The 16,680-nt window shown below is 38.7% G+C and overlaps 1 protein-coding gene across 2 annotated transcripts in view; it reads right to left on the bottom strand.

The window, feature by feature from the left end:
* The window catches only part of rbfox3a (RNA binding fox-1 homolog 3a), a 259,104-nt gene that overhangs the window by 180,278 nt on the left and 62,146 nt on the right, over positions 1 to 16,680 (bottom strand). The window contains exon 1 of one of the 2 annotated variants that reach the window (XM_053341234.1): positions 12,549 to 12,674. The exons of the other annotated variant lie outside the window; for it this stretch is intronic. Within the exon in view, the coding sequence (XP_053197209.1) occupies positions 12,549 to 12,674 (126 nt within the window). Of the gene's footprint in view, positions 1 to 12,548; positions 12,675 to 16,680 lie in introns of those variants that run through there. 2 annotated transcript variants of the gene reach the window in all.

Here is a 16,680-nt window from a genome sequence, read left to right as displayed (position 1 = left end):
ACATGGACGCTATGTCTGAGAGCTTTCTGCCGCTAGCTCGGAGGCTAACTTGGCTGCTAGCTCAGCGGCTAACTTAGCTAACTGGCTAACTGTAGACTGTAGTAGTAGTAGTGTGTGCTGAATGTATTTATACCTCTACAGCAGCAGGGGCGGGTGATTTTCAGACCCGCCCACTAAATCCTGAACACAGAAATGTTGAAACACATTTTGTGAAGCCTAGCTCCACAATTCAAATCTAAATGGTTGAAATGCTTTTTACACCTTTTTTAGAAATACATTTATGACCTATTTAATGTGTTTAGAAGAAAATGTCTGAATTCACTTTACATGGTCTTTAATTATTTTGATCTGTTTCCTGTTACAGGGTTTATACAAAGGTAATGTTGCTTCTTTCTGTCAAAATACTTCTTTTTGTGGATAACCCATGAAACCATCTACAGTCACATCTAGAGTGCTTCTCTGTTGGTTAATATGTGTTTGAGTGGGACCTTGTTGGCATTAGTGTTTTCTTCTCACTGCACGTCTGCTCTGCTTCATGCTGCTGAATCACTGTCACCCTCTCTGTGTGATTGCTGGAACTGGATGTGGAATGGACTTTTCTGATGAAATTTGCTGATGAAAGGGAACACTTTCATTGCTTTAAAAGCATCTCTCTTAATTAATATTGCTAGTTTAAGGTGAATGAATGTGGGTAAAGAGGAAATAATATTTCCTTTAAATAAGCATATGTGCTGCATATACAGTACATTCTGGAAGAAGTCCACTAATGTGCATATCATTTTACTTATTTGTTTTTCTCTATTAGTTTAGCTTTAGTTTCTCTCTGGTTAATAGATATACTTTATTCATTCAGTCATTGCACATAAAATAAATGCAACAAAGAAATTAAGTATTTGGTATTCCCATCCCAGCAGCATATATGAGGGGGAAAAAAGTATCCAAGAGTATCCAAAAGTATATATGTTACAGATAATCTTTTACAAGATGAACAATTATTTTAATGAGTAATCAAATCTCATATGACCTAAGTTGTTTTCATCTTATTTTTATATTGTGTGAATTGCAGTATGTGGCTGTTTTTTGTCTTGTTTTTGTTTTTTAAAGAAGCAGCTGGTCAGTGCAATAGCCGTATATGTAAGTGTTTTTTTTAGGAAAGGGCCATAACAATATGTTTTCATATGCTTTTGCTTTAAGAGACCCTTATCTTTTATTAAAATACCCTCAAATCAAACAACACTCATCAACATCTTGTGTAGTAAAGTCTCAAAGGAAACAAAGTCAGTATTTTACTTTACACTCTAAATGCTTGTTTCCTCTCTTTATGGATACAGTCCCTGTAGTGAGGAAATTAAACCATTAGATCATCAGCACAGTATAGGAATGACTCTGTAGGGGAGGAGAAGTGTGATGAGAAGCAGAGAGAGGAGAGTATGAAAGTGAAAGTTGTCAAGTAGGTTGTAAGTGAAATCACCATGCTGGCAGATATATTCATTGTAAAATTATAAAAGATTATTAAAAGTAAAATAAGTAAAATAAAATAGTAGCTCACACACACACACACACACACACACACACACACACACACACACACACACACACACACACACACACACTCCCTGACATGCTTTTCTATCCAGTGTGTGGTCTGTGCCCTGCGTCTCCACATACTTAATTAGGAGAGCAGCACTTAAGATGAAATGAGATTATATTAATTGAATTCATCTGATAATATTAAGCCACCATTTCACTGGTGGTCCATTGCTGAAACGGCAATCAGATCAGGCGGTGTGTGTGTGTGTGTGTGTATATATATGTGTGTGTGTGTGTGTGTGTGTATGTGTGTGTGTGCATGTAAGAAAGCATTATGTAAAAACAAAAGCATGTTTGAGTCTATACTAAGATATATATATTCTCTCTCTCTCTCTCTCTCTCTCTCTCTCTCTCTCTCTCTCTCTCTCTCTCTCTCTCTCTTCTCTCTCTCTCTCTCTCTCTCTCTCTCTCTCTCTTTCTCTCTCTCTCTCTCATACACACACACACACGCACACACACACACACACAAACACACACACACACACACACACACACACACACACACACACACACACACACACACACACACACACACACTTGCACATTAATAGGACTGGCACAGATGAAGCAATATCTGGAGGCTGGTGTAATTAGGGACAATTCAATTGGACACTGATACTTCATTATACACCTGTCAACAACAGCAGCGATTGATAGCCATATTTTCCTTCTCCATTTCGTTTTCTCGCTCATTAATGGTGTGGAATTAATGAAAATGGCTCAGAGTGGCCTCGCTCACAGCTATAGGACAGCATTAGCGCTGCATGGTCTGCATGTGTGCGTGTGTGTGTTTGTGAACTTTTCACGCCAGAGGTCTTAATCACACTGTTTTTTTAGGATACAGAGAGCTTCACCACATGTGTACACACCAAAACACACACACAGGAGATCAGTTATCACACTTACAGCTTTTGTGTTCAATCACATAAAGTATTTAAAAATGTGCTGAGGAAATATCTGAAGGATGTAGAATGTAGACATGACAGCATGTATGTCTCCTGTGTCAAAAGCTTCTTTTATCATTTTGTACATGTTAACATTTTAAGTTAAAACAGCTTGTTATCTTTCATACCTTGGAATCTTTTCTTTCATTCATGACCTCCATCTTCAGTCAGAAACTAGGCAGCCTTTGTCCATGCAGGTGGCATTTTTACATACTTACTGTACATCCATCTCTTGTAAGTTTCATATGGCTCACTCTGGTATGACAAACTACTTATTTTATATTTCAGGTATGAGGGTTCTTTTCCGTGTCAAAATGTTATTAGTAAAATATGCTGTATGTCAGCATGTGGCAGCAAATGATGTGTTTAAGTAAAATAATGAGGTGACTGGTCAACAATACCAACCAAATCACATTACACTGTGATATGAAGTATCTTTGCCATCCAGCCAACATGGACTGAACACAGTGCTCTCCACTTGGAAAGAAAAGAAAGATTTGTGACATAGAAGTTTGAGGGAGCTGGAGTTTTGTTGCTGGCAATTCCCAGTGTGGCAGAAGGCTGAACAGTGAGTGTGGAGCTGGCTGGAATCCAGAAGAAGTGTGCGGATATTCCCTGGTGAGGGTCTAAGAGGCTGTTGGATGGAGGAGGGGAGAGTTACTCTGACGGACTGTACACTGACGAAATAACATGCTCTTATACAACATAAACACATTCAGCCTGATTCACAGTCACTACTCAGCCCTATGGCACTGGTATCTCTGCCACTGTATTGAGCAGTCTTTGCCTCCATCATGTGTAAAAGTTAAAGTCTGTGTAAAGTAAGAATAAATATGTGTTCTGAGTTTAACATACCACAGAAAAGTGTGTTGTCAACCACCCTGCCAAATTTGAATTGAAATTCGAAAATCACCAAATATATGAAATTAGGCTTCAAAGTTGTGTAAAACTCAGCCTCTTTCTCTGCTCCCAAACGCTGTGGGAGTGCCCACCAAGTTTGCTGAAACCCCGCCCCCTACCAAGTGTCACCTGTCAATCAAAGTCACCACCTCTACCAGAAACATGGACGCTGCATCTGAGAGCTTTCTGCTGCTAACTCAGTGACTAACTCGGTGGCTAACTCAGCTAACTGGCTAACTGTAGACTGTAGTAGTAGTAGTGTGTGCTGAATGTATTTATACATCTACAGCAGCAGGGGCGGGCTTATGTTTTTCAGACCCGCCCACTAAATCCTGAACACAGAAATCTTGAAACACAGTTTGTGAAGCCTAGCTCCACAATTCAAATCTAAATGGTTGAAATGCTTTTTACAGACCTATTTAATGCGTTATGAAGAAAATGTCTGAATTCACTTTACACGGTCTAAGAATCAACAATTGTTTTTGATTGTGGATGTAGGATCTCTGCTTTTGTCTCATCACTGTGTGTCTTGGAATGTGTTTTGTTATTATTAGGAAGCCCATTGCTCATATGTTGTGTTGGGTGTGAGGACCCTATTGAAATGTCTTGTTTTGGGGTTGTATGACCAGTGTAGGATGTGCATATTCATATATGTTCTGCTCTGTGGTTATCTTCTATTGGGTAAAATCATATAGGCTGATATGTTTGACCAATCACAGATGATTTCTTTGTTCTCTTAGAAAGAATTTAGGCATACTTTTTGCTCATTGAGATGAATTGATGCCATTCTGTATGTATGCTGTCGCCTTATTGTACAATAATAATTGTTTAATCTTCAACCCAGCAGTGTTTGTGTATTATTTCATATTTGTGGTAAGTGTTTTCAGACTATTTCCATGACACATACCTGCAACCTGCTCCTCATTTTCATTTCAATCTCAACAATGTATTTAGTCAGTACCTTTCTGAATGACTAAATAACATGTTTACATTAGATTCAGTTTGGCATCCTGGTTATGTAAGCTAATTTCTTGTTTGGATAGTTGTGCTTTGTTTTGCTTTGTTAAATGGTAAATGGACTACACTTATAATGACTTTCTAGTCTCCTGATCACTAAAAGCACTTTTACACTTTAAGCAACATTCACCCATTCACATACATTCATATACTGATGTCTGATGGCAGGGGCTTCTGATGAGCCAACTCAAGTAAGACACTACTCCAATAGGATGCTTTAATATGGCACTACTAGTGGCAATACTAGCACTACTTTCATTACAGAGAATACATACATACAAGTTTGCACCAAAAATGTTTTTCTACCCGCCTCTATGTGAACTTTTAAGATGCTTGGCTTCTCTAATCAATAGGTGAGCTTCATAGCAGAGAGTCAGGGATTTGATGTCCTTTTCATGAGGGTAAAGTGCTGAGTTTACATCTGTCTCCCCAAAACTCTGCCTGCCAACGTCCAATGGGCTTATCAGATTTCACACACACACACACACACACACACACACACACACACACACACACACACACACACACACACACACACACACACATGCACACGCACACACACACGCACGCACGCACACACGCACACACGCACACACACACTCAAGTGCCTGCTTCTTCACTATCTCATTCCTTCTTGTTTTCCCTCACTTCTTGTGTGTGAGTGTACAGTATGTGTGTAATAGGTGGTAAAAAATTTCCAGTGTTTTGCCTCAAAGTCCTACAGTGAGACTTTCTCTCTGTCTCTGTTACAGTATTCTAACAACTGAAACAGTTTTATTTTACACTACACATAGCAGAAGCAGAAGCAGAAGCAGCCAGCGATGAGACCAGATTAATCCACTTAATTTCACAAATTTTGCTGATTAATTTATGCAAATTAGGGTTAATGGGAACATTTGGAGAGTCAGCGCCTCCTAAAAACAGCTCTGTCAATTAACATCAATATTTGCACTCCTCTCGTGATTCAATTTCCACCTTGTTCACATGTTAATGGGAAACAATTAATGCTAATTAAGATGAGAGGAGGAATAGGGACACGTTTGATTAGGGCGGTACACAAATATCCATCATGTGTGCATGTGTGTGAGAGCTGAGTGAGGTCCTTGACGCTTTTGTATATATACAAGTTTGTTTATATACAAATGAAAAATACAAGGTGACAATTAGAAAAAAAGGAAAAAAATAGACTAAAAGTAAACAAAATCAAATGATTAAAATATGTCTAAAACTAGTGAACTCTGCTTTATATATAGATGTACACACAAACAACCACACATTCTCCAGCACACACACACTTATTCAGGGAGCCTTGCATGTCATGTCAGTCAGCTGAGTGAATCCAGGGGTAAACACTGGGGTAATTACTGACTGCCTCTCATCACCCCTTTTAAAAAGCCTGGGGTGTAACCTTAAACAGATGACAGCAGGGTTCCCCCCCAGGAGTCCTGCTGTCACAACCTCTGACCCTGTGACCCCCCCTCTACTGTATGCTGTCATATCACTGCTGCACTAACAAGCAGGCATGTCCGGATAACCTTTTACTGCTCGGCTGTCAGAGACCTTTAGCTAACACTGAACCTGAAACTTCAGGCATGTTAAACTGTGACCTCCTACTCCATCCTCCTCTCTGAGCACCACATCTTCACTTGTTTCCTCTCTCATTTCTAGTCTATTGCTTTCCTTGTTTATTAATCTCTCACTTTGTTCCTCCGTGTCACTTCAGCTCGCTTCATTGCTCACAGACAATTTTTCCAACCTAGTTGAGTCAACAAAGATACTCTTTTCCAGTAACATTTCATTGGCAGCTACTCAGTGCAACTGGGGTCAGGTGTTCAGTGTAAATAAAAAAACAGAACAAATGAAAGATATGGAAGCATACACAGAAACCACTACTCAGTTTCTGAAGCTTCCGTACCATCTGACAAGCACATTATCAGCATACTGGTCATATAGACTAATAGAAGGTATGGTGTTTAGCACATTCTGACATTAAGTGTAAGTCAAACAATTCTGATGTAGTTCAAGTTAAGCTGAGGCCTTGAGCATAGTGTACTTCCAAACACTGCTAATGACAACCCAAATCTGTTCATTTACCTCAAAATCAAGGGAGGATAATTCATATTGCTCTGGCCTTTGACCTTCATCAGGGTCATCTAAGCTTGACAGGGAAAATGCAGTCATTCTGTCATTCAAATTATCTATGATTTATTATTTATTAGGATTTTTTGATTAATGTCATCAACTATGGTTATGACTATGGCTGAACTCAAAGCAGAAGTAATACATTCATGTTTTTCTCCTCAAACATCAAGGCTCAACCAATTTCAATCTTGTGTTTTGAGACAACTGATGGTGTAAAACCCGAACATTTCGATTAATCAATCAATCTTTACTTATATAGCGCCAAAGCACAACAAGTCATATTAAAGCACTTTACACATAGAGCAGGTATGCACCATACTCTTTAAACATTGTAACATTTGTTATCATTTTGGCTGCAAGACTAAATGTGTTTGGACCCCGCTCCTGCAGTAATGTCAGCATCACTTTGGACTTGCACATCCATCATCAGTTGTATGTGTTTTTAGCTGTATGTCCATGTGTGTCTTCCTGAACATTGTTGTGTGTGAGTAAACTGTCAGCCAATAGAAACTGAGTGATGAGTAAACATACTTGGCCAATAAAGCTGATGCTGATTCAGATAGTTCCTAGCAGGGTAAATGTATGGGGTGGGAGGAGGAGCACATACTGACAGGGTGGTGGATATGTGTGTGTGTGTGTATGTGTGTGTGTGTGTGTGTGTGCGTGTGTGTGTGTGTGTGTGTGTGTGTGTGTGTGTGTGTGTGGGGGGGGGGGGGGGGTTCTGGGGGATCATAGGCAGGACATTGTCATGGCAATGTTTTTCTCTCTGGACATCCACAGCTGACACAATGGTTGTAAATAACAGCTGAATGATGGTGAATTTATGAGACACAAATATCTCAATAGCAGCCTATCATTCCAGCAACACTGTCACTGTAACTCTCACCAGAGAGAGAGAGAGAGAGAGAGAGAGAGAGAGAGAGAGAGAGAGAGAGGGAGAGAGAGAGAGAGAGAGAGAGAGAGAGAGAGAGAGAGAGAGAGAGAGAGAGAGAGAGAGAGAGAGAGAGAGAGAGAGAGAGAGAGAGAGATTTTCCCTTTTATGATTTTTCTTCACCTAATTATATCAAGCAGTGACCTTTTTTTGGTTTGATTGTTGATAAGTGCTACCTGTGTGTTGTTTATGGCTTTGGCAGTGTAGTTTCTTTGTAATCTAGAGAAAAATAAATCAAACTAAGTGAAAGACCAGACAGAGCACAAGGACTCTGCCTCTTAATCCTAACTGCTATATGATTGGTCGTCTGCTGTTTAGAAGAGAGGGATTTCAAGGTGAAATGCAAACTTCCTCATCTAACAATGTGGGAATAAAGAAAGTTGAAGAAGAAGAGGGGAGTAAAAGAGAAAAGGGACAAGAGAAAGAAGAATGAAGTGAACCAAGTAGGAAAAGACAGGAAGAGAGAAGGAGTGATGGAGAGAAGAAAAACAAAGGCCTCTGTTTCATCCAATTACATTGTTCTTGTTTTATAAATGGGGACATGGGTGAGAAAAGCTAATGAGACACCGAACATGCTGTCTAATAGAGACGTGTGTGTGTGTGTGTTTGTGTGTGTGTGTGTGTGTGTGTGTGTGTGTGTGTGTGTGTGTGTTTAAAACAGGTGAAAGAATGACATTAGAAATTCAGCTGTAACTTTGAGAGATGTAAAACATGTTGGGTATGAACTTGGCCTCAGAGCAGATGGTTTATCAAGGCTTAGCAAGCTAGAGTCAGAGCAAGACAGACAAGGTAAGAGTTAGAGACAGGCAGGCAGTAACACAGAGAAAAAGAAAGAAAGAAAGAAAGAAAGAAAGAAAGAAAGAAAGAAAGAAAGCAATGGAAGCAGCAGTAGAAGTGAATATAGTTTGTCAGATCACAGTTTCCATCAGCATGGTACGCTGCACATACATCCACTGTCAATTTTCTTATATTTCTGTATTACAATATACCAAGATCACAATCTTTCCCAAAACATTACTAGGTGCAGTGAGTGCCTGAACAGAGCCATAAAAAAATAATAAAACATGTTTTTAAATATGAAAGGTTGGAGATGAGTTTAGAGAGACCATGACACACATCATGCAGGCAGGTTAGACATCGGCCTACAGTAGTGTGCATAGTGAGATGATGTGGAATTCCAGTACGCTTATGGTGAATAATTAAATAAACAGGACAGCAGAGAAAAAACAGCAGATTTGTATAAAACAATACATTGGAAAATAATTCAAAAACATATTAAAATATAGATTGTCAAAATGAAATGTTATTTCATCATTCCCCCAAAATAGTTCTAATACGGTATAGTGCCTGCATGTCATTGTCCATCACATGCTTCCTCTCTGCACTATTTAGCAGCAGAGTACCATCTCTCTGAAATGCTGTTTTTCTTTCTTGCGTTCCCTCTCCCTTTTTTAATCTCTCTGTTGCTGCATCACTCCTCTTCTGTTGTACTTCTTTGCTGTTGCTGAACTCATTAGATTCATTTCTGTCTCGAAGAGGATCAGCAAAGATGCTGCTGGTTCAAACAGATTACAAAGTGCATACAACAAACGTACACAACAACTGTGTGTGTGTGTGTGTGTGTGTGTGTGTGTGTGTGTGTGTGCGCATGTGCGATCAGAGCCTGTGTACGGGTGTGTATTCTTGTCTAAATGCTGATAAAAGCGGTAAAACTACTGCAGTGCAGGATGTTGATGATATTAGGCAGTGAGCCTTTTGAAGTCGGCAGCTCAGGAACATGGAAAGTTTCTTCCTTCAGTAACAACCACACAAATCACTTCAGCCTTTCACAACACAACAGCAACCACGACACAAGGCCTGACAGGAAAAAGTCAGGCTTCACAATGCTGGGAAAGTGAAAAGCTAATTAATTTAAAGCAAACACGCTAACACAGGTGGTGATGGTACAGTAACATGCCTATTTATTTTATCTACAGCTGAGTCTGAGATTGTTAATTTGAGCATGTTGAACATATTATGTATCATTTAATTGCATCATTTTTGTAATGTCCCTGTCATACATCATATTTTACTACCAAAGTGTCCGTAGCATTGTTTTAAGACTTGGCTTTAGCTCGTTGAATGATTTTCTTTACTGTATGAGCCTTTCCTCATGTCAGGTTTATAGAAGAGAAATCTTACATTATGAAAGGGGAATCTATACTATATTGGAATTCAACAAATATACATGGAATACAAAGGCTGAGTAATAATAATAATAGTAATAATAATAATAATAATACTAATAACTTTATTTATATAGCACTTTTACAAAACAAGTTAAAGATTTTTACAAAACTACAAGTTAAATGATGAATAAATTAGAATTGAGACATTAATAATGATGAATTCATAATTAATAACAAAAATAAAAGTGAGGTAGGCACAGTTTATGAGAGATGCAACTCTTCACTCAAGCTTCATTTCCATTCAGTGAGGGAACTGTCCGAGGTCCTGAACTCCTCTACTCATCTCCTTTCTATTTCTCTCCTTGTTTGGCCATGGCGTCAAATTCAATATGATTTTATTTATTTAATAATTTTTTTATTTGATTACAAAATAGGTAGCTCAGGTATTTTTTCTGAGCTAAGGTATGAATTATTGTTGGTGTTAAATTGTGGTAAGGTATGGTATGGTATGATATGAAGTATTACTTCTGTTTTATTGTGGATTTGGAGATGATTAAGTTGTTTCAATTGTGTGTACTAACAAAACAATAACAAAAAAAGAATACATGCTATTATTCTATGAAACAAATAATATATAATATATATAATATACAAGCTTTAGAAAAGAGACAGAAAACAGAAAACACAGAATAAATACAAGTGGGACATGAGAGAAAAAGCACAACGATTGAGGAGAGAGATTGAGGTTTATTTCTCCACATTCCACAGTGTATTTTGACGAGTAGACAGGAAGTGTTTAACTATTAGGAGCGCCTTAGTAAAGATTCTGCCCACTTCCCTCCAACCCCTTCCTCCCTCCCTGGGGAGAGCAGAGAAGCTTGCACAAGCAGATTTACCACATCGTATTGACTTAAGATGACTTTTTTCCCAAGCCACTGCCTTGGGAAAAAAAAGAGAGCGAGGGAGAGAGAGACAAAGAGGAGGATGGAAGAAGAGCAAGAGAATGGAAATCCAATACAGGAATAGAAGAGATGAATGTATTAGAGGGGTGAGGGGTGGGGGGTATGTTTAGCTGTGATCCATGTGATCCGCGTTGTCTCTTTTTAAAATGTAGTGTAATGCTTCCTGCTAGAAATACTGCAAAAAGCTTTGTATAAAAGAGCCGTAGAGCCTCAGGTCTTCTTTTTTTTCTTTTTAGCACATTAAAAAATAAAGAGTAAAGGGGAAACGGCGGAAGAGAGAAACTAATGTGAAACATCAAATATTACTCTTAAATTCAATCAAGAAAGAAAGATGGAAATCTTTTACTGTTTGATTGTTAAGAAGAAAATATGTCAACGAAATCCTGTTTCTGCAGTGTCAAGTCCACTGTCACTGAGCTACAGAGGAAAACTCACAATGTAAAGAGAAGCTTACAGAACCACCATTATTCTGACATCTGTAAAGAAACATCAGCATTTATTTTCTTCTAATTTGACAAGACTTTATTTTTTTTTCTGTAGATTAAAAATCGATTTAAACCAAAGTGGAGAGAAAGGCTGAATAGCATAACATTATGTGGTAGGGTTTTCCCCATGTGTGTAATAAATAATGAAAACAAATAGATGAACGCATACACACATGCCCACACACACACTATACGAGGGACTAACAGACTGTTTCCCTGAGGACTGGTGTTGTTTGTGACACCGCATGGAACTGAGTGAGAGTGTGTGCGCATGTGTGTGTGTTTGTGTGTGTGTGTGTGTGTGTGTGTGTGTGTGTGTGTGTGTGTGTGTGGAATCCAGCTGGTGCATGCTCTGTGTGTATGAGTGTGTGTGCATGAGTGTATGCTTGTACCCATGTGTGTGTTGCCAGCAAGCTGGTGGTCTGGGCCGGCCTGTAAAGGTGATGTGTGGCAGCTATTTGGAGTCTGGACATAGCAGGTTAGCTCACTGCAGCCTGCTCATATTTTATATGGCAGCTCTCTCTAGTCTTATCATATTTTATACGGCCGCAATAACAAACTGTCTAGAGAAAAAAGGACCGCCTGCCACTGCACATGCTGCCAGTAGTAAAAACAGCTACACACACAAGTATACGCAAACACACCCACACACAAGCCATGCAACAGAGCACTGATCAATGCAGTGTCAATTGAGTACTTTTACAGTAAACAAACAGAGTGATGATAACTGAGGAAACAGGGCACAATGAATAAAAACAGAGCCATCTGAGTGACAGTCAGGCGGCCGCTCCAAGAAGTGAGCCAGGACTCATTTGGTTCTATTGTCTAATTCAGTTCTGAGCCGACATCTGTCCCTGTCCTGCTGCCCACTGAACACACACACAACTTTGTGCAGCTATCCTTATTAGGACATTGCATTGACTGTTCATTGTGGACAGCCTAAACCAAACTGTAACGTAACCTTAAACTAACTTCAATTCAAACCTTACACACCTCACACACACACACACACACACACAGAGGAATAGGGTTGCTTGCTCCATGTGCTCATCAATTCAACAGCACTGAGAGTTCATAAGAGTGATGAGGAGAGGCATATTTTAAAAGGAAGTTGTGATTACCAGCAGAAGTGTGAAGAAGATACAGACGCAGCATGGAAGTTTCCAAAAAATGGAACTTGAAGATTTAAAAAAAGAAAAGAAAAGAAAAGATGTAGAGGGTGTATTTAGTAAGTAAGTGAGGATGTGGGACAGAGAAACTAGAAAGCATAATAAAAGTAATAACACAATGCCAAAGTACAAATAAATAGTAGAAATAAATTGAATGAAATAAATTAAAAACTGCACAAGAGGAAATGGGAGGAAAAGTAGAAGTTTGAAGGGGTGTGTGTGCTCATAAGTGCTTCTTACCTGGGGCAGATAGAGGAAAGCAGGGGGGCATTGTAGAGAATGGGGTAACATCCCGGACCCGGACAGTAGCACACAGCCAGAGTTTGCCATAGAGCACAGCATGTGGAGACGGGACACCTTACTCATAGAGATACTGTTACACCTCTATTGACAGATGTACCGTTCTATCTATCCTTTCACCTCTCTTTCTGTCTCTGCCTCTTGTCCCCTCCCTTCTGGCTTCTTTACTTCTGTCAGCAGCAGCGATGAGCAGTCAGAGTTACTTCTTCAGTGGATGCCGACGAGGGACGCTCATGCAAACAGACACACATGCACGCACGCACACACACACACACACACACATACACACACTACCGCAGATGCCAACAGACACACTGAGCGGCTGAAAGCGAGTGTGTGTGGGAGTCTAATGTGCACAGACAAGCAAAGTGATGCTTCTGCTTCTGTTCTTCTCTGTTTACTTTAAGAAAGAGGTGGAGAAGCCAAGGCATTCGAATGGGTACGGACGGAGGGGAGAGATGGAGGGATGGAGGAGGGAGGGGAGAAACATAGAAAGAAGAATAGTGGAGGAGGTGTAGGTAGGAGGCGGGACAAAGGAAGCTTGGGAGGTACTTCAGGAAAGAGAGGGAGCGATTGGAGAAAAGAAGAAGGGCTAGGAGGGATTGGAGGGGAGAGGAGTGGCTGAGAGAGAAGGGGGGGGGGTGAAGGGAGGAGGAGGAGGAGAAAGGGCAAGCATGTGAGAGAGACAGAGAGAATAAGACACACACACACACACACACACACACACACACACACACACACACACACACACAGACACACACACACACACACACACATACAACACACACACACACACACACACACACACACACACACACACACACACACACACCAATATGAGAGCAGCTGAGCCGTACCTTTAACCCTTTGCAGACAGGTTTAGGGCAGACCAGTCAGTAACTCATAATAGTAACAGCTGTTCTGCTGCTGTTTTGCAAAGCAGGAAACACAAATAAATCAGAAACCTGCTCTCATCAAAGCTGCTCATACACACATTTATGCAAAAATGATAATAAATAAATAAATAAATAAAAAAACACTCCATTGATTTCCTCCTCAATACATTATTCCTCCTGTAAATCAATTTAGCTGTGTGTTACTCCAGGATTTGCATGATCCCAATGTTATGAGAAAGTATTACAAGCAGCTGCTCTAGGGCTTTGTTCAATCCAACAACAACAACAATAACAACAACAAAAAAGCTTTTTGTTTACTTTTGGTTGCATACATCTTTTCTCTCTAATGATTTGGATGAAAAGAAAACATAATTGCAAGGTGGAAAATCAAAAAATGTCAATTTATTTAAGAAACAATTATGGACGGAAACAATTACAGCGCATGTTTAACGCCTTTGCAAAAATCACAGAGCTAAAGCAATGGCTTAATTTAATTTATAGCTCAGCTGTGGGGAGGATATTTTCTTTAAGCGTAGCATTTCCCTAGAAAGAACAGAGCTAATGGCTGAATAATGAGATACAGTAAAATATACCCCCCCCCCCCCACACACACACACACACTCCTTTACCCTCCACTCCTTCCTCCTTTTCTTTTCTCCCTCAGTGGGGCCTCAGAGGGGGAAGGCAAGAAGCTTTTTATTTATATTCTAGTATTTTTTGTATTGTTTGATGTACAGCTCTACAACATAGACTAAATGATTTAGTTTAATCTGATGCTGGTTGAGGGGAGTCCCTTTTACCACTGAGGAAACCAGAAGGTGGAGGAGATGGGAAAATTGGATGAAAGCAAAAACAGAAGAATAGAGGGAAAAATAAGAGAGATGCAAATAGAATAGCAGTGCTGCTTTATTCCACCTCCTGCTTATTTTATCCTGATTCACACACTTTATTTGATCTGTTGTGGTATCGAGGCATTTGATAAGATCTGATTGAATTTATTTTAATATATATATATATGTATATACACGTATATATATATATATATATATATATATATATATATATATATATATATATATATATGTATATATATATATACAGCATTTTAGTTTTTTAGTAAATTCTTTTTTTATACTCATTATACATTCCTTTACAGCATTAAATATGTAGGCTAAGCAAAGACTACAGATACATCCACAAAACCATTTTAATATACTCACACATAAACACACATATATGCACATTCACACACATCTACATGTACTGTATGTATTTATTTCAGCTTGCAGCTCTTTCAACAGTCATCATTACCGCACATTTTTGCCATGCTTTCAATTTTCTCCAATAGTTCTTTCCATTCATCATTTTTCTTCTGCTTCCAACTAGTTTGAATTACTTATTCTTAATATTCCCTTGTGCTCATGTTCAGGCAATGTCAGTGTCTAATAGTTGAAAGTCATGAATCTTTACATTTTTGAGGATTTAATTTTTAATCAAAAAATACTAAACATCACACAGGAACAAGCAGATTTGGGAAATTAATGAAATGATGTTTTATTGTCATGGCAAAAGATTTACTTCATTCCAACCTGTTAACTTATTTCATCTCATTTAAGAAAGTTACAGTTAATTTGCATATTGTGTAAAGCAATTTGTGATACCATGGCAAAGATGAACTCTGCATAGGCACAACAGGGAGCTTTGAACTGGAGTCCCAGAATGCATTGGTATTTTTAAAAATGAACAAATTAAAACACAAACCAAAAATGATGATATGAATTAGGAACCAAATGATGACCAAACAGTATATATGTCTCCAGCCAGTAGGATTAAGCTTTATTTGACCTTTTGTAGTAATGAGAAATAATATCTCCACACACACATACATCCAAACACACACATCCTGGAGGTAAAAGCACTACATTTTCTGTTGTACAAAAAAGAAAAGTCAAACATAAAATTCCTTGAAAGCCATCAGAATTTAAGAAAGCCAAACACAACCTCAAAACGTATGTAAACCAAAGAGCAGCTGCTACTTTAGAGTGTAGGTGAGCACACACACACACACACACACACACACACACACACACACACACACACACACACACACACACACACACATTACATCTAACAATGATGTCTAATAAGATTTTAATAAAAAATACTATATTTTGATGTACCTCTTATTAAAATATTCTCTCACAGGTCACAGTGAAGTGAAAAATGATGGCAGTATTTTAATTAGATGGTTAGGTGCAAATAAACCAATTCAACTATCAGGCAGGAGGAAGTAGGTATTTTAGAAACTGTCACATGCATTTTCACCCAAGACTTTGTCATTTTAATCCTCAACATAACCGACTGATGACATTTAAAAATCTTTTATAATTATTAGGGAACTATTAGGTTACCTGCAGAATGGCCTGTAAGAATATCTCTTTATAGTATGTTTAAGAAAGATATAGGTTAAAACGGTTGGGAAAGATGATGGTTATATAAAAAAGTCATTCCATTTACTGTGTAGTCTGGACTGGTCATGTTTCAGACTGTAATACATAAAACCTGAAACACAGTATATTATAGAAGCAGGACTTCTTTATAAATGAAATCAGGTCTAGGACAATTTGAACACAGCTTGATGATTTTAGGTGAAGTGTCTTTTAACATAAAAATCTGCTCTGTTGTAGCTTTAATGCAATTTTGACTTTTGGTCCTCTATTGCTCAATAAGATGCCATTAATTACTTGTGACCTCTACTGCATGTTAGTGCTAGTAATGCATAATGTCATATCAGAGGCGAGGCAGTAGCATGTTGATGAGCTTCTCCTATGAAATGTAAAGTAGAGCACAGACAACATCACTCACTCCATCTTCATGTTAACTAATGCAAATGACTACTACTACTACAAATACTGTTGTTGTCAATTATCATATGTTATTGATCTTTCTTGCCACAGTCACGCCTCAAGGAGGTTTGGCAGCTAAAAGTTTTTTGCAATATTATTTTATTTATTCACTCTTTCTTTGAGTGTTACCTGAGCCTGATGGAAACTTTAAAGGCCGGTGACATTGAAGCTTCAAAGCCATGCTTCAGCATCAAAGCCAGTTTGAACATATTGAAATATTTATAGTTTTTATTCTAACTGCGGATGATCTGCTGCTTATTGATACCATGG

This window comes from Scomber japonicus, chromosome 20 (genome assembly GCF_027409825.1).
Source record: "Scomber japonicus isolate fScoJap1 chromosome 20, fScoJap1.pri, whole genome shotgun sequence".
Taxonomy (NCBI): Eukaryota; Metazoa; Chordata; class Actinopteri; order Scombriformes; family Scombridae; genus Scomber; species Scomber japonicus.
This window is presented reverse-complemented; position numbering and strand designations above follow the sequence as displayed.